Source organism: Lotus japonicus, chromosome 4 (assembly GCF_012489685.1).
Source record: "Lotus japonicus ecotype B-129 chromosome 4, LjGifu_v1.2".
Lineage (NCBI taxonomy): Eukaryota > Viridiplantae > Streptophyta > Magnoliopsida > Fabales > Fabaceae > Lotus > Lotus japonicus.
The window spans coordinates 35,561,512-35,580,450 of record NC_080044.1 but is presented as its reverse complement, the minus strand read 5'-3'; the positions used below and the strand labels follow the sequence as shown (position 1 = coordinate 35,580,450).

The following is an 18,939-nucleotide window of genomic DNA, read 5'->3' as shown; positions in this document are numbered from 1 at the left end:
AAACATGGCAACATAGTCAAGTTTTGGCATCTATGGCATGTAGGCATGGCATCAAGCTTTGATCATATTTGTGGCTGCACATATAACACACCCTAAGCATGTTCTCTACCCTCAACCTCATACATCATCAATCTAAACCAACTCAGATCATAGACATGCAAATCAAGGAAAAACCTCCATCATGTAGAAACCTAGACTCTACCCACTAGATCCACCCTTACCTTAGTCTTAGTGTTTTGAGAAGAATAGGTGAAGATAAATGATTCAAAGAGAATGATCCTTGCTCCCTTCTCCTTGCTCGAAATCTCCTCCTCACCCTTGCTCCTCCACGGCTTCTTCTTCTTCTTCTTCTTCTTCTTCTTCTTCTTCTTCTTCTTCTTCCTTCTTTTCTTCTTCTTCCCTTCCACGGCCTTCCTCTCTCTCTCTCTCACTCTCTCTTTCTTTCTTTCTTTTGCTGAATGTGTGAAGTGATGAAATTGTGAAGAGGGTTTCTAATTCTTCTCTCCTTTTGTTCACTCCAAAATCTGAAAATCTCTCCCCCTTTTACCCTCAAACCCGTGGCCTATATAGACTCCAAGGGCATTCACAACCTTTTCTTTCAATTTGAAATGAGACATGAAATTAATGCTCATCAATTTCTCATTATTCCCTCAAAGTCACAAATTAAGCACAACCAAGTCAAACAAGTCTTCCCTCATTCCTTCCTCATGGGATTCGGCCATGGCACCATGCTTGGCCTCCAAGCAACTCAAAGTCACTTATCTTGGAGTCCTTGACCTTACACATAATTATTTCCTAACCCCCGAGTATTATCACTTCAATATTAATAATACTATACACTCCAATGCATCAAGGAAAATTCACAATTCACAAGCAAGACACATTTTATCATTTATTCTAAAATAAATAATTTTATTCATCAAATAGGGTCTTACAATACCACCCCCCTTAAAAATAGTTTCGCCCTCGAAACTTAAGGGTTTACAAACAAATCGGGATGTGACTCCCGCATCTTATTCTCTAATTCCCATGTAGCACCGCCTGTCGCTTGATTCCAAACGACCTTCACCAAGGACACCTCCTTGTTCCTTAAACGCTTCGTGCTCCTGTCGACGATCTTGATGGGTGGCATCACCATCGTCAGATCATCCTTTAGCTGAATGTCGTCAGGTTCAAGAACATGAGAATCATCAGCCATGTACTTCCGCAACTGTGACACATGAAGTACATCATGGATATTGGACAGGAAAGGCGGCAACGCAATCCTATATGCCACTGGCCCAACTCGTTCTGTTATCTGGTACGATCCAATGAACTTTGGAGTAAGCTAAGACTTGATCGCCCTTCCGACACCATTCATCGGGGTAACCCGCAAGAAGACATGATCTCCAGCTTGAAATTCCAGCTCTTTTCTTTGATTGTCAGCGTAACTCTTCTGACGACTCTGCGAGATCCTCATCTTTTCTTGAATTCGCTTTACTTCTTCGGTGGTTTGCTGAACCAGCTCGGGTCCAATCACTAAGTTCTCCCCATCTTGATGCCAACACAAGGGCGTCCGACATCTTCGACCATACAAAGCTTCATAAGGTGCCATCCCGATGCTCGCATGAAAGCTGTTGTTGTAGGTGAACTCAATCAGCGGCAACAACTCATCCCAGCTTCCTTTATGATCTAGCACACAAGCTCTTAGCAAATCCTCCAAGGATTGAATAGTCCTTTCAGTTTGCCCATTCGTCTGTGGATGATAAGCGGAACTCAATCTCAGCTTGGTTCCCAAAGCTTGTTGTAAAGCTCCCCAGAAACGTGAGGTAAACCTCGGGTCTCTGTCCGACACAATGCTAGATGGTACCCCATGTAGATTTCTGCTAGTCTCTCCACCTTGTAGTTCAGATTGATCGGCACGAAGTGAGCGGTCTTCGTCAGTCGATCAACCACTACCCAAATTGCATCAAATCTTCTTCGTGTTAGGGGTAACGTCGTCACGAAGTCCATAGAGATGCTATCCCATTTCCACTCCGGAACATCCAACGACTGTAGTTTTCCTGCTGGCTTCTGATGTTCCACCTTTTCCTTCTGACATGTCAAACATGTCGATACGTACTCAGCTACTTGTTTCTTCATTCCAGGCCACCAAAAATGAAGTTTCAAATCTTGATACATTTTGTTCATTCCCGGATGAATACTCAACCTGCTCTTGTGGCCTTCATCCAAGATCAAACGCCTCATAGTTGCGTCATTGGGTACACAAACTCGCCCTTTACAACGCAGGGTGTTATCGTTTCCGATAGCGAACTCTGGTGCCTTCCCTTGAGTAACTAGTTTGCGCCACTCAAGTAATCCTTCATCGGTCTCTTGCTTCGATTTGATCTCATCCAAGAGCCCACTCGACACCGTCACCATCCCGAAACTAAGCTTCCCTGGAGCTATCTTCACATCCAAACTCAGGTCTCGGAACGCCTCCAGCAGTTCTAACTCCTTGACCATCAACGAGGATACATGCATAGCCTTTCGACTAAGAGCGTCAGCTACAACACTGGTTTTGCCCCGGATGATACTGTAGGTCAAACTCGTAGTCCTACAGGAATTCCATCCACCTTCATTGCCTCATGTTCAGATCCTTCTGACCGAACAAATACTTCAGACTCTTGTGATCACCGTAGATCGTGAACGTACTGCCATACAGGTAATGCCTCCAAATCTTGAGAGCATACACTATGCAGCCAATTCCAAATCATGCGTAGGATAGTTCTTCTCGTGAATCTTCAGTTGTCGCGAAGCATAAGCAATCACTTTCTTCTCCTGCATCATTACACAACCCAAACCATTATGTGAAGCGTCACAATAAACGTCATATGGTTCTCCTTCCTTGGGTAAGGCTAGTATCGGTGCAGTAGTCAGTCGCTTCTTCATCTCCTGGAAACTCTCTTCACATTTCTCCGTCCATGCAAAAGGTTGATTCTTCTTTGTCAACTGAGTCAACGGTGAAGTCAACTTTGCATAATTCTTCACGAAGCGTCTATAGTAGCCAGCAAGCACAACAAAACTCCTGATGTCGCTTGCTGTCTTAGGTTGTTCCCATGACATGATCGATTCAATCTTGTTGGGGTCAACCGCCACACCCTGACTTGATATGACATGACCTAGGAACTTCACCTCTTCCATCCAGAATTCACACTTCGAGCCATTAGCATATAGCTCCTTCCCCCGCAATACTCCTAGTACTTGACGCAAATGCTCTTCGTGTTCTTCTTTACTCTTCGAGTAAATCAGAATGTCGTCAATGAACACCACCACGAACTTGTCCAGGAATGGCCTGAACACTCTGTTCATGTAGTCCATAAACACTGCGGGTGCATTTGTAACTCCAAACGGCATCACGAGATACTCATAATGCCCGTATCGAGTTCTGAATGCGGTCTTCTGTATGTCAACCTCCTTGACACGGATTTGGTGATATCCGGACGTCAGGTCTATCTTCGAGAAAACGACAGCACCCCGAAGTTGATCCATCAAATCATCTATCCGAGGCATCGGGTAACGATTCTTCACTGTCACCTTGTTGAGTTGTCGGTAATCCACACACAATTTGGACCTTCCGTCCTTCTTCTTCACCAACAACACCGGTGCTCCCCATGGCGACACACTTGGTCGGATAAATCCTTTGGAAGAGGGATCCTCCAACTGTTTTGCTAACTCCACCAACTCTGTTGGTGCCATCCGATAAGGTGCCATTGATATTGGTCCTGTACCGGGCATAATATCAATAGAGAACTCTGTTTCTCTTACTGGCGGTAATCCAGGCACATCCTCTGGAAACACATCCACAAAATCTTGCACCACCAAAATGTTGCGTACGTCGCCGTCGTTCTTCGCCGCAGCTACGATAGAGTTCACGAATACTAGTGAACCCCTTCCAAAATTGTACGAATTCAAGTAATCCGTAACGCCAGAATCCGGAAATACTACGGCCTTATTAGCACAATCCAACAGAACGTGATACTGTGCCAACCAGTCCATCCCCAGAATCACATCGAGCTCTTTAAGCCCCAAACAGACGAGGTTCGCAAGGAACTTCCGATCCCCATAAATCAACGGACATTGCAAGCATGTCGTGCGCGTAACTAATCGATCGGCGGCAGGGGTCGTCACCACCAAATCGAATGGTAAATCAGCAGTTAGCAATCCTAACTTTTTCACACACTCTTCAGCAATGAATGAGTGTGTAGCACCAGAATCAAATAACACCATTAAAGAAGTTCCAGCGATAAAACACGTACCCTGGATAAGAACATCAGTCACAGCAGCTTGTTTCCCAGACATTGCAAACACACGACCTGGAGCAGAAGGTCGCTTTCCCCTGGCAGCATTTAGCACTGGCTCGGCCTTAGCAGCATTAGGACAGTTTCTCTCAACATGTCCTGGTTCCTGGCACTTCCAGCACACAACCTCCTTCCCATATTCATTCGAATAGTGTCCCTTCTGGTTGCACTTGTAAATAACGACATCGTCCTTAGGAGCACGTGCCACATTCCTTCCAGCAAAAGGCACCCTGTCAGTAGGGCGTTGGTAAGGCTTCCTCATCGGAGCCTTGCCCCTGTCAAACCTACCAGCTTGCCTCTGTCCCTCAAACCTTCCGGTCGGCCTCTGCCCATAACGGATCGGACCTCCGCTGTCATACTTGCCCCTCTGACGATTCTTCATCGACTCCACTTCATGAGCTTTCTCCACCAGTTGTTGGAAGACTCTGATTCCCAATGGCCTCACAGACTCCTCAATGTCATTCCTCAAACCCCTCATGAATCGGTTGCATAGGTACGATTCATCCACTTGCGCTTGGAAAAAACGAAAGTCTTTGGACAGGGTCTCCAGTGTTGCAGCATATTCCCCTACGGTCATCAACCCCTATCTCAGGTTGAGAAATTGATTCTCCATGTCTTCCCTGGCAGTCTCCGGGAAGTACTTCTCCATGAAAGCCCTTTTGAAAGACTCCCAAGTGATGGCCACATTGTTGGCAGTCATAAGCTGTTTGGCGCTCCGCCACCAGTACTCAGCGTCACACTTCAACATAAAGGTCGCCAAGTTCACCTTCTCAGCGTCAGGTGTGTGGAGAGCCTCAAAGATTTTCTCCATCTCCTGAATCCACAGATCAGCTTTCTCGGGCTCAACTTCGCCTTGGAACTTAGGTGGTCCATGACGATTGAAATCAGTTCTCATACGGATCTGGTCCTGTGCCAGCTCCCTTTCAGCCCGTTGTGCCCTTCTGGCATCCTCCTCAGCTCTCCTGGTGTTCTCTTCAGCTTCCCGCTGAAGCTGCGCCGTGGCTTGGGCAGCAGCAGTGGCAGCCTGCTGGGTCATCACCTGAGCCAGCTGAGCCATTGCTTGAGTAAGCTGAGCATTGGTTGGGTCCTGTCTCGGAGGCATGATGGAAATCCTCCTTAGAAATAGAACCACAACCCAATGTCAGTGCCCTCAAATTAAAAGAAATATCTAAGTATACAATATATAATCTATCTCAAGTATCACGGCAATGATACTATTCAGACAATCACAGCCAAGCAAACATCTTAGCACACAAGTCTACCCAATCTCACTGCGAAGCTTTGAAAACATCTTTATCACAAACAAAAACACAACGAATTCGGAAACTCGTAAGCCCAAAACCCTTAGTGCTCTGGTTTCTCAACCAGAGCTTTGATACCACAATGTAACGCCCCGATTTCTCGAGTGTCACACAGTAAACCAAACATCACCATTTTCGTAAAGAATTTTCGCCGTTCAATTATTAATCTTGTTTTAATGACAAAAGTTCAATTATTACGAAACTCTTGAAACTTTACGAAATAAGTTTGCGGAATAAATAAGACATGCATTTCTGAATAAAATAACTCGTAATCAAAAGAACCATAAATCAAAAGTACATAAATGTAACCTTGGGCCAAAGCCCTACATCAAGTACATCAAACGAAATCTCTGGAAATAAAGACTGATAAAAGATAGTCCAGCATTACGAAACACTCAACCCCCAGCATAGCAACATCAATCACTCGTCAAGCCACCCGCAGTTCCTGGGACGCTTCTTCAAAGGAGCCTTGTCTTCCGCCACAAACTCCACTGGTGTAACAGCTACACCAATGGGAAGGGGAACACTAGTCTCAGGTAGGGACTCTAGAGGCGGAGCTGGAAAGTCGCCAATGCGTGCCCACTAATCTGGTGCCCCGAACACCCGTGAAGAACCCTCCTCTCCTGCAACCCTCTATGGAGAGTTCGAGCAAGAACCCTCATCTCCTGGATGCAGGAAGCGACATGGTGCGAAGGGCATCTTGACCTTGCCCCATTCCATGCTCTGTGTCTCGACGACGTTCCCGTGCCAGTCACGTCCCGTGGTCGTAGCGCTGCCGACGTAGATGCGACGTACCTTGGCAAAGTCGGTCCGCCAGGCGTTGTCCTTGTGCTGATCATGTAGATCTATGGTCCACGAGACCACTGCACTCTTGACCTTCACCATCTGGGCCCCCCCAGAATAACACATAAACAAATAACAGGGTCAGATCTCATGTTCTCATATAAACATTCACATAATCATGTAACTCTCATAAATAACAAGGTATAATAGGCATAATCTTTATGTTATATCTCAGTCAGTCACCTAAGTTCAGTTAGGCTAACGACCTCACCATTCACACAACCACCTCAACACCAATGGCCATAATCACGATCATCCGCAGATGAACAATTCTCGGAGGGGACACACCGTACAACCCTCAATCATGTGGGGGGGGACACACCGTCCACCCACAGAATCACAAGGTGACCGCAGTCAACCAAATCACGTGGGGACACACCGTACAACCCACAAAACACCCTCGCGTGCAAGTAACCGTTTGTCTCTAACGGTACCATCGTTCTCATGGTCCATAGTCCTCACTAGACCTATGTTCCAATTACATCACATTTTACCTGCAAGCGATTAAGTCTCCATTCTCTTTGTTAGGGCTCTATTAGTCAACCTAGAGTCTTAACATTTTCAACAACGGATAATGCAACTCAAATGACAATAATAATCACAGCACCAAAAGGAATTACAGCTGGATGAGCGACCTTTTGGCAATATTCAAATTAGGCATCAAATAAGCAATATCAAGCACATAGTCATATTCTCATGCATATCGACACTTAAGTCATGGAAACCTCATCAATCAAGCCATCACATAAACTTGTGCATGAATCGGAAAGAAGAAAACTTGCCAACAACCACAAAAGTGGCTTAGCCGAACCCTAAAGGGTCCAAGGTTTTCTAAAACTCTTCCATCCTTCCATCTCAATTTCACAAGTCAATGTCCAGCCAACAAAAATAAGCATATACTCTCCAAAAATCCAGAATTGATCATGTCACAATTATCATGTTACAATCATGTGAAATCCTAGTCAAATTTAGCATAAAATTCATGGTATTCATGCATAAGATATAGGGTCATTTACCAAGCATCAACATACTGATCTTGTCATCATACAAGCATCACTAATATGGTAAAAATTCCAGTAGCAACCAGCAACAAACAACAGTTCAAAAAGCTAAGAAAATTTCGCCCAACACCCTAAATTTTGGGTGAGGCCGAGAGCTCCTTTGGCTCTAGGGTTCTTCCTTTTTTTTTTGAAAAATATTTTGGCCATCCTGTAGGCTATTGTACAGCAGCAAGAGATCATGCTATTCATCATCATAATCAGCCCTAAACATACAAAATAACACATAATTCATTCTAGGCAAAAACATGGCAACATAGTCAAGTTTTGGCATCTATGGCATGTAGGCATGGCATCAAGCTTTGATCATATGTGTGGCTGCACATATAACACACCCTAAGCATGTTCTCTACCCTCAACCTCATACATCATCAATCTAAACCAACTCAGATCATAGGCATGCAAATCAAGGAAAAACCTCCATCATGTAGAAACCTATACTCTACCCACTAGATCCACCCTTACCTTAGTCTTAGTGTTTTGAGAAGAATAGGTGAAGATAAATGATTCAAAGAGAATGATCCTTGCTCCCTTCTCCTTGCTCGAAATCTCCTCCTCACCCTTGCTCTTCCACAGCTTCTTCTTCTTCTTTTTCTTCTTCTTCTTCTTCTTCTTTTTCCTTCTTTTCTTCTTCTTCCCTTCCACGGCCTTCCTCTCTCTCTCTCACTCTCTCTTTCTTTCTTTCTTTTGCTGAATGTGTGAAGTGATGAAATTGTGAAGAGGGTTTCTAATTCTTCTCTCCTTTTGTTCACTCCAAAATCTGAAAATCTCTCCCCCTTTTACCCTCAAACCCGCAGCCTATATAGACTCCAAGGGCATTCACAACCTTTTCTTTCAATTTGAAATGAGACATGAAATTAATGCTCATCAATTTCTCATTATTCCCTCAACAAAATTGATTTGCATTGACTAAGGAGTCATAACCCCCAAATCATTACCACAAATTAAGCACAACCAAGTCAAACAAGTCTTCCCTCATTCCTTCCTCATGGGATTCGGCCATGGCACCATGCTTGGCCTCCAAGCAACTCAAAATCACTTATCTTGGAGTCCTTGACCTTACACATAATTATTTCCTAACCCCCGAGTATTATCACTTCAATATTAATAATACTATATACGCCAATGCATCAAGGAAAATTCACAATTCACAAGCAAGACACATTTTATCATTTATTCTAAAATAAATAATTTTATTCATCAAAGTAGGGTCTTACAAAAAGTTTTAGATTGAAAACGCTATTCAAAGCCCCATTTCTACCGTTTTTCATACCTTCATGGGAGACGAGCGTGTAGAGCTCAATAAAAACTACCTACAAATGGAGAAGTGGACAGAAAGAAGCTTATATGTAGATTGTGATAAATTGACCTTAATGGAGCTTTTGTTTGGATATGCTCGTCCCAAACAATCAATACCATCTATGTGGCCCAACTCAAGTTTAAACCCAAGATGAAATTCCACCAGGGAATAAGAAACAAGTGTGTAGAACTCAATAGAAACTTCCTACAAATGGAGAAGTGGAAACATAGAAGTTGAGATGTAGAAGCGGATACAATGGCCTAATTGGAACATTTCATAGGATATGTTCGTCCAAAACATTCAACATCATCTATGTGGCCCAAACGAAGTTTGTACTCAAGATATTCCCCAAATGACTAAGAGACGAGTGTGTAGTGCTCAATCAAAAGATACTACAAATGGAGAAGTGGACAGAAAGAAGATTAGATGTAATATGTGATAAAGTGGCCTTAATGGAGCTTTCGTCTGGATATGCTATTCCCAAACAATCAATATCATCTCTGTGGCCCAACTCAAGTTAAAACTCACGAAGAAATTCCACCAGGAAAGGAGAAAGAAGTGTGTAGAACTCAATAAAAGCTTGCTACAAATGGAGAAATGAAAAGATAGAAGTTGAGATCTAGAAACGGATACAGTGGCGTAAATGGAACATTTGATAAGATATGTTCTTCCAAAACATTCAAAATCATCTCTGTGGCCCAAACGAAGTTTGTACTCGAGATATTCCCCAAATGACTGAGAGACGAGTGTGTAGTGCTCAATCAAAAGTTACTGCAAATGGAGAAGTGGAGAGAAAAGAGTAGACAAGTAGAAAAGGATAAAGAGGCCTAACTGGAACTTTTGATTGAATAGGTTCCTCGTAAGCAATCAAAATTATCTCCGTGGAACAATTGACTTTTAAACTCAACATATTCCTTGAATGATTGGGAGACGAGCGTATAGAGCTCAGTAAAAACCACCTACAATGGGAGAAGTGGAGAGAAAGAAGATTAGGGGGTGTTTGATAGCAGTTTTAGTTTTCAGTTTTTAAAACAGTTTTCAGAAACAATTTTTAAAAACAGTTTTAAGAAGAAGAAAATAGTTTGAATGACATGTTTTCGAACATTTAGAAAACTGATATCTGAAAACTAAAAACTGAAACTGAAAACATCTTTTACCTGTTTTGGTTTTTTAGTTTTAAAAACTGAAAATGAGAATTGTTTTCAAAAACAGTTTTCGAAAACAGGTCGTACCAAATAGGTTTCCAGTTTTTAAAAACTGAAAACTGTTTTGAAAACAGTAAACAAACAGGCCCTAGATGTAGAATGTGACAAAGTGGCCTTAATGGAGCTTTTGTCTGGATATGCTCGTCCCAAACAATCAATATCATCTCAGTGGCCCAACTCAAGTTTAAACTCAAGATGAAATTCCACCATGGAATGAGATACAAGTGTGTAGAGCTCAATAAAAGTTGAGATGTAGAAACGGATACAATGGCATAAATGGAAAATTTGATTCGATATGTTCTTCCCAAACATTCCAAATCATCTCTGTGGCCTAAACAAAGTTTGTACTCGAGATATTCCCCAAATGACTAAGAGAAGAGTGTCTAGTGCTCAATCAAAAGTTACTACAAATGGAGAAGTGGAGAGAAAATAGTAGACTTGTAGAAAAGGATAAAGAGGCCTAAATGGAACATTTGATTGGATAGGTTCCTCAGAAGCAATCAAAATTATCTCCGTGGACCAATTGACTTTTAAACTCAACATATTCCTCGAATGATTGGGGGACGAGCGTGTAGAGCTCAGTAAAAACTACCTACAAATGGAGAAGTGGACATGAAGAAGATTAGATGTAGAATGTGACAAAGTGGCCTTAATGGAGCATTTGTCTGGATATGCTCTTCCTAAACAATCAATATCATCTCTGTGTCCCAACTCTAGTTTAAACTCAAGATGAAATTCCACCATGAAATGAGATACAAGTGTGTAGAGCTCAATAAAAATTTGCTACAAGTGGAGAAGTGGAAAGATAGAAGTTGAGATGTAGAAACGAATACAGTGGCCAAAATGGAGCATTTGATAGGATATGTTCTTCCCAAACATTCAAAATCTGTTCTGGGGCTCAAACGAAGTTTGTACTCGAGATATTCCCTAAATGACTAAGAGACGAGTGTGTAGTGCTCAATCAAAAGTTACTACAAACGGAGAAGTGGAGAGAAAATGGTAGACTTGTAGAAAATGATATAGAGGCGTAAATGGAACTTTTGTTAGGATTGGTTCCTCGTAAGCAATCAAAATTATCTCCCTGGACCAATTGACTTTTAAACTCAAGATATTCCTCGAATGACTGGGAGACGAGCGTGTAGAGCTCAGTAAAAACTACCTACAAATTGAGAAGTGGACTGAAAGAAGATTAGATGTAGATTGTGACAAAGTGGCCTTAATGGAGCTTTTGTCTGGATATGCTCGTCCCAAACAATCAATATCATCTCTGTGGCCCAACTCAAGTTTAAACTCAAGATGAAATTCCACCATGGAATGAGATACACGGGTGTAGAGCTCAATAAAAACTTGCTACAAGTGGAGAAGTGGAAAGATAGCAGTTGAGATGTAGAAACGGATACAGAGGCCAAAATGGAAAATTTGATTCGATATGTTCTTCCCAAACATTCAAAATCATCTCTGTGGCCTAAACGCAGTTTGTACTCAAGATATTCCCCAAATGACTGAGAGACGAGTGTGTAGTGCTCAATCAAAAGTTACTACAAATGGAAAAGTGGACAGAAAGAAGATTAGATGTAATACGTGATAAAGTGGCCTTAATGGAGCTTTTGTTTGGATATGCTAGTTCCAAACAATCAATATCATCTCTGTGGCCCAACTCAAGTTAAAACTCAAGATGAAATTCCACCAGGGAATGTGAAAGAAGTGTGTAGAGCTCAATAAAAACATGCTACATATGGAGAAGTGGAAAGATAGAAGTTGAGATGTACAAACGGATACAGTGGCGTAAATGGAACATTTGATAGGATATGTTCTTCCAAAACATTCAAAATCATCTCTGTGGCCCAAACGAAGTTTGTACTCAAGATATTCCCCAAATGACTCAGTGACGAGTGTGTAGTGCTCAATCAAAAGTTATTGCAAATGGAGAAGTGGAGAGAAAAGAGTAGACTTGTAGAAAAGTATAAGGAGGCCTAAATGGAACTTTTGATTGGATTGGTTCGTCGTAAGCAATCAAAATTATCTTCGTGGACCAATTGACTTTTAAACTCAAGATATTCCTCGAATGACTGGGAGACGAGCGTGTAGAGCTCAGTAAAAACTACCTACAAATGGAGAAGTGGACAGAAAGAAGACTAGATGTAGAATTTGACAAAGTGGCCTTAATGGAGCTTTTGTCTGGATATGCTCGTCCCAAACAATCAATATCATCTCTGTGGCCCAACTCAAGTTTAAACTCAAGATGAAATTCCACCAGGGAATAAGAAACAAGTGTGTAGAGCTCAATAAAAATTTGCTACAAATGGAGAAGTGGAAAGATAGAAGTTGAGATGCAGAGACGGATACAGTGGCCTTAATGGAACATTTGATAGGATCATATTCTTCCAAAAAATTCAAAATCATCTCTGTGGCCTAAACGAAGTTTGTACTCAAGATATTCCCGAAATGACTGAGAGAAGAGTGTGTAGTGCTCAATCAAAAGTTACTACAAATGGAGAAGTGGACAGAAAAGAGTAGACTTGTAGAAAAGGATAAAGAGGCCTAAATAGATCTTTTGAATGGATTGGTTCCTCGTAAGCAATCAAAATTATCTCCGTGGACCAATTGACTTTTAAACTCAAAATATTCCTCGAATGACTTGGAGACGAGCGTGTAGAGCTCAATAAAAACTACATACAAATGGAGAAGTGGACAGAATGACGATTAGATGTAGATTGTGATAAATTGGCCTCAATGGAGCTTTTGTCTGGATATCCTCCTCCCAAACAATCAATATCATCCCTGTGGACCAACTCAAGTTTAAACCCAAGATGAAATTTCACCAGGGAATAAGAAACAAGTGTGTGGAGCACAATAAAAACTTGCTACAAATGGAGAAGTGGAAAGATAGAAGTTGAGATGGAGAAACGGATACAGTGGCCTAAATGGAACATTTTATAGGATATGTTCTAACAAAACATTCAAAATCATCTCTGTGGCCCAAACGATGTTTGTCCTCAAGATATTCCGCAAATGACTGAGAGATGAGTGTGTAGTGCTCAAACAAAAGTTACTACAAATGGAGAAGTGGAGAGAAAATAGTACACTTGTAGAAAATGATAAAGAGGCCTAAATGGATCTTTTGATTGGATAAGTTCCTTGTAAGCAATCAAAATTATCTCCGTGGAACAATTTACTTTTAAACTCAACATATTCCTCGAATGATTGGGAGACGAGCGTGTAGAGCTAAGTAAAAACTGCCTACAAATGGAGAAATGAACAGAAAGAAGATTAGATGTAGAATGTGACAAAGTGGCCTTAATGGAGCTTTTGTCTGCATATGCTCATCCCAAACAATCAATATCATCTCTGTGGCCCAACTCAAGTTTAAACTCAAGATGAAATTCCAACATGGAATGAGATTAAGCTGTGTAGAGCTCAATAAAAACTTGCTACAAGTGGAGAAGTGGAAAGATAGAAGTTGAGATGTAGAAACGGATACAATGGCCTAAATGGAACATTTGATAGGATATGTTCTTCCCAAACTGATATGATTTGGGAACACAAAGGATCGTCTTGAAAACCGGTGACAAAAGATAGGAACTTGACCCTATCCGCGACCTGCCGGTAGAACCAAAGTTATCAAAGATAAAAGGGGAACTTGACCCTAACCGCGACCTGCCGGTAGAACCAAAGTTATCAAGTTTAGTTCTTAACCCAAGAACAAATGGGAAGCTCTCACAATATGAGAAAACTCAATAACATTCAGATTCAAAAACTGATTTGTTCCATACATTGAGTCCCTATTTATAGGCTAAGTGGGATGCTACTCTTTCCAATAAGTAATAATGCTCCCACTAACATTTAATAGACTCCACTAGAGATTTATAACTCCACTAGCATTGGAATCTTGAGTAAAAACCCACTATTCCTAAAGATGAGTCAAAGGCTCATAAAAGACATTAAAAACCAACTCGGGGGAATACAAAATGTCATCAGAAAATTCACCCCTATATTAAATACGAAAATTCAAGAAAATCACTAAAATGGACTTATTTATTAAATATTAATGTCCATGAGTGCATCTTGAACATGCAGATTGGGCTCTTGGAAATTATGCCTTCAAGTTGGGTCCAAGTCATCATCATTCTTGAGTTCAAGGAAATTGACCCACTTTGGAGTTGCTTCTAATTTATTCTGATCTTCTTTTCCCTTGAGCTCCAAAATCAGTCCTTGCAAAGCTTGCTTCTTTCTTTTGGTCTTGGACCTTGTCATTGGACCTCCTATTTCCTGCAAAGGGTCTTTGTCTGGGCTGGACCGATCCTCATCATTCCCTCCCTCTTTGAAAGGATTCGTCCTCGAATCAAACTCATCACCTACATCAAACAAAGATAGATCAGCCACATTAAAAGTAGAACTTATAGTTCCATATTCATTTGGCAAATCCAGCTTGTAGGCGTTGTCATTGATGTTTTCTAATACTTGGAAAGGTCCATCTCCCCTTGGGTGCAATTTGGATTTTATTTGAGTTGGAAATCTTTCTTTCCGCATATGAACCCAAACCCAATCTCCGGGTTCAAAAGTAATGCGAACACGCCCCTTATTAGCTTGCTTTGCATACTGCTCATTCCTTTTCTCAATGTTTGCTCTAACCTTGGCATGCAACTCCCTGACAAAATCTGCCTTTTTGTTTCCATCAAAATTAGCAAATTCATTAGTAGGTAAAGGTAAGATATCCAATGGAGTCAAAGGGTTAAAGTCATACACAATGATACGCCCCAAGTTGATTCAAGGGCTGCAATGGATCGTCTAGGATTGATCTTGGATGATGAGAACTCTGAAATGTGAGAAAGAAGAAGAAGAATTTCGTGATGGAAGGGAAATGGACAGAAAAGAGGGGAAGTTTTAGTGAAATGGAAGATGAAGACTTCACACAAAGGTGGTGACAAACCCTTGATAAGCCTAATTCTTGAATCACTCAAGAACTATGAGAATCACTCTCACAAATCTGAATCACTCAGAAAAGAAAATACTAATTCATTCATAATCTGTCTATTACATTGAAGGAGTGGTCCTTATAAAGAAGAAGGAAATTCAGCCTAGTTACAAAAAAATGATGAGGTGTAATTTCTCTAGAAGAATCCTAGGCTAGGAGTTACAAATTAAAAGAGGAAGATAGTGATATGCTTCAGCCCTGAACGTGTTTTTGGTGGCTGATTGCTTCATGTAACTCCCTTTCTTGATTGTTATTCTGACCAGGGAATATAGCATTCAATGCTCTTTATGAACTTAATTTCCCTTTCTTTGTAACTCCATTCTTGGCTTTGAAAGCTCTTCAATCCTTTGACTTTGCTGATGTAACTCCTCCATTCAGAACTTATTGAAATTCAAACACATTCAAAGAGTTTTAAGAAAGGAATGGATCCCTCCCTTTAAGCCCTTCATGCGCCACATGCAAACACACACCACTTGAAGTGGATTAAACACACTAAAATAAAATTCAGCAACATAATGCATTTGGATCCAACTTATTCAATTGGTCCTTTGCATTTTTATTGAAATAAAATAAAACAGAACATCACATGGCAGCCCCTATGCGTGGGCTGGCTCTTCTTCTTGGGCCTGAATGATCATCATGATTTTTGGTTCCATCTCTTCTACCACTTTGTCTTCAAGAATGGTTGCCACTACTTGCTGAAGAGTCTCTTTGGCCTTTTTAGCTCTAGCCCTTGTCATTGGTCCTCCAAGTCCTTTTAGGGCTCCATGACCCTTGTCCTTGTCCTTGTCCTCATCATTCCCTCCCTCTTGAAAAGGATTTGACCTCAAATCAAATTCTCCGCCATCTGCATCAAAGAGAGATAAATCAGAGACATTAAAGGTTGAGCTGATGTTATACTCACCTGGAAGCGCTATTTTGTAGGCATTGTTATTGATTCTCTCAAGCACTTGAAAAGGTCCATCCCCTCTAGGTTGGAGTTTGGATTTCCTTTGTTCTGGAAACCTTTCCTTCCTCATGTGCACCCAAACCCAATCTCCGGGTTGGAACACCACCTCCTTTCTTCCCTTGTTAGCTTGCCTAGCATAACTCTCATTCTTTCTCTCAATTTGAGCCTTCACACGCTCATGCATCTTCTTGACATATTCAGCTTTGCCCTGTCCTTCCTTGTGCTTGAAAACAGAAATGTTAGGCATAGGCAACAAATCAAGAGGAGTCAAAGGGTTAAATCCATACACTACTTCAAATGGAGAGCAATTGGTAGTGCTATGGACAGCCCTATTGTAAGCAAATTCAACATGAGGCAAACACGCCTCCCAAGCCTTTAAATTGGCCTTAAGGACAGTCCTAAGCAAGGTGCCTAGGGTCCTATTAACCACCTCAGTTTGCCCATCAGTTTGTGGGTGGCAAGTGGTAGAGAACAAAAGTTTGGTGCCTAACTTCCCCCATAAAGTCCTCCAGAAGTGACTTAGGAACTTGGTGTCCCTATCACTAACTATGCTTCTAGGCATCCCATGAAGTCTTACAACTTCTTTAAAGAACAAATCAGCAACGTGACAAGCATCATCAGCTTTCCTGCAAGGAATAAAGTGAGCCATTTTTGAAAACCTATCAACAACCACAAAAATGGAATCCTTACCATTCTTTGTTCTAGGGAGGCCTAAAACAAAGTCCATAGACAAGTCAACCCAAGGGTATTCAGGGATTGGCAAAGAAGTATACAAACCATGTGGCATCACCTTAGACTTAGCCTTCTTGCAAACAATGCAATGTTCACAAAACTTGATCACATCATGTTTCATTTTGGGCCAATAGAAATGTTCCTGTAAAGTTTCTAGAGTCTTTTGGACTCCAAAATGACCCATTAGTCCCCCAGCATGGGATTCTTTAACAAGCAGTTCTCTAATGGAACTTTTAGGCACACACAACCTGTTTTCCTTAAATAAAAATCCATTGTGCCTATAAAATCCATTTTGAGAAACTTTCTCACAAGCCACAAAAATTTCAGCAAAGTTATCATCTTTTTCATACATTTCTTTCACATGTTCAAGTCCTAGCAATTTAGTCTCTAACATGGAAAGCAACACGTGTCTCCTGGATAAAGCATCAGCCACAATGTTACTTTTCCCCTTTTTGTGTTTTATGACATAGGGAAATTGTTCCAAAAATTCAACCCATTTGGCATGCCTTTTGTTCAACTTACCTTGCCCCTTCAAGTATTTCAGCGACTCATGATCACTATGAATCACGAATTCCTTGGGCAAAAGATAATGCTGCCAGGTCTTCAAAGCTCTCACCAAAGCATACAATTCCTTATCATAAGTAGAATAGTTAAGGGCAGCTCCGCTTAACTTTTCACTAAAATAAGCAATTGGGTGGCCTTCTTGAAGCAACACAGCTCCAATACCTACATTTGAAGCATCACATTCAAGTTCAAAAGATTTAGCAAAGTTAGGTAAAGCAAGTATAGGTGCATGGGTAAGCTTATGCTTTAGGGCAGCAAAGGCCTCTTCTTGATTCTTTCCCCAATGAAAACCCACATTCTTTTTCACCACTTCATTTAGGGGTGCTGCCAAGGTACTAAAGTCCTTTACAAACCTCCTGTAGAAACTGGCCAAGCCATGAAAACTTCTTACATCACCCACGGATTTAGGAGTGGGCCACTCTTGAATGGCTTTGATCTTTTCCTCATCAACCTGCACTCCTTTCGAACTCACAACAAAACCAAGAAACACAACATGGTCAGTGCAAAAAGTGCATTTCTCAAGATTGGCAAACAATTGTTCCTTTCTAAGCATACTCAAGACGGATCTTAAGTGCTCAACATGCAGCTCAAGAGTAGTGCTATAGACCAAAATATCATCAAAGTACACAACCACAAATTTCCCAATGAATTCCCTCAAAACATGGTTCATTAGTCTCATAAAAGTACTAGGTGCATTAGTTAAACCAAAAGGCATAACCAACCATTCATACAAACCATATTTAGTTTTGAAAGCAGTTTTCCATTCATCCCCTTCTTTAATCCTTATCTGATTGTAACCACTTTTCAAATCAATTTTAGAAAAATAACATGCTCCATGCAATTCATCAAGCAAATCATCAAGTCTAGGAATAGGGTGCCTATACTTAATGGTGATGTTATTCAAGGCTCTACAATCAGAGCACATTCTCCAAGTCCCATCTTTCTTTGGTACCAAAATCACCGGTACAGCACAAGGACTCATGCTATTTCTTACCCACCCTTTGTTCAAGAGTTCTTCCACTTGTCTTTGAATTTCAGTGGTTTCTTGTGGGTTGCTTCTATATGCTGGCCTATTAGGCAAAGAAGCTCCCGGAATGAGATCAATTTGATGCTCAATTCCTCTCAGTGGTGGTAGACCACTTGGAACACTTGTTGGAAACACATCCTCATAATCCTGCAAAAGAGATTTAACACTAGAAGGCAGCTCAAAATTTTCAAAAGTGTTAGTGTTCAAAATCTGATTTTTGCAAAACATCAAGTATAGGATCTGTTTTGAAGCTATCATCCTTTTCACCTCTCTCTTTTTGATCAAACAAATTTCTTTTCTCTCAAGTATTTCACTCTTTTCTTTTTGCTCTCTCTCAAGTGTTTCACTCTTTTCTTTTTGCTTTCTCTCAAGTGTCTCACTCTTTTCTTTTCTCTCTTGTTCAATCTTTTCTCTCATTTTCTTTTGATCCTCACGCACCTCCCTAGGGCTCAAAGGTTTGAGCGTAATTTTCTGGCCATGATGTTGGAATGAGATCTTGTTGGTGCTTCCATTATGATCAGAGTTGGTGTCATATTGCCATGGTCTTCCCAGCAGTATGTGACTAGCCTCCATGGGAACAACATCACAAAGAACCTTATCCCTGTATTTGCCAATGGAAAAGTCAACTTCAACTTGCTTACTTACTTGTATTTCTCCATAGTGGCT

The 18,939-nt window shown here is 41.2% G+C and overlaps 1 protein-coding gene across 1 annotated transcript; it reads right to left on the bottom strand.

The window, feature by feature from the left end:
• Nucleotides 1–705: 705 nt before the first annotated feature.
• Nucleotides 706–4,797, bottom strand: LOC130712674 (uncharacterized). The gene is made up of 3 exons (XM_057562493.1): nucleotides 3,613–4,797; nucleotides 1,064–1,210; nucleotides 706–795 (listed from the first exon to the last, which is right to left on the bottom strand). Exons 1-3 carry the CDS (start codon nucleotides 4,795–4,797, stop codon nucleotides 706–708), a joined length of 1,422 nt encoding a protein of 473 aa, XP_057418476.1.
• Between the last annotated feature and the right edge of the window lie 14,142 nt (nucleotides 4,798–18,939).

Excerpts from the sequence above, each read along its gene's own strand:
- LOC130712674 (XM_057562493.1), bottom strand. The coding sequence starts at position 4,797 with ATGAGGGGTTTGAGGAATGACATTGAGGAGTCTGTGAGGCCATTGGGA. Across the intron at positions 1,211-3,612 it reads GGGGAGCACCGGTGTTGTTG|TTGCGGAAGTACATGGCTGA; the intron begins GTGAAGAAGAAG and ends CATGTGTCACAG. Across the intron at positions 796-1,063 it reads AGGAGGTGTCCTTGGTGAAG|GAAATAATTATGTGTAAGGT; the intron begins GTCGTTTGGAAT and ends CTCGGGGGTTAG.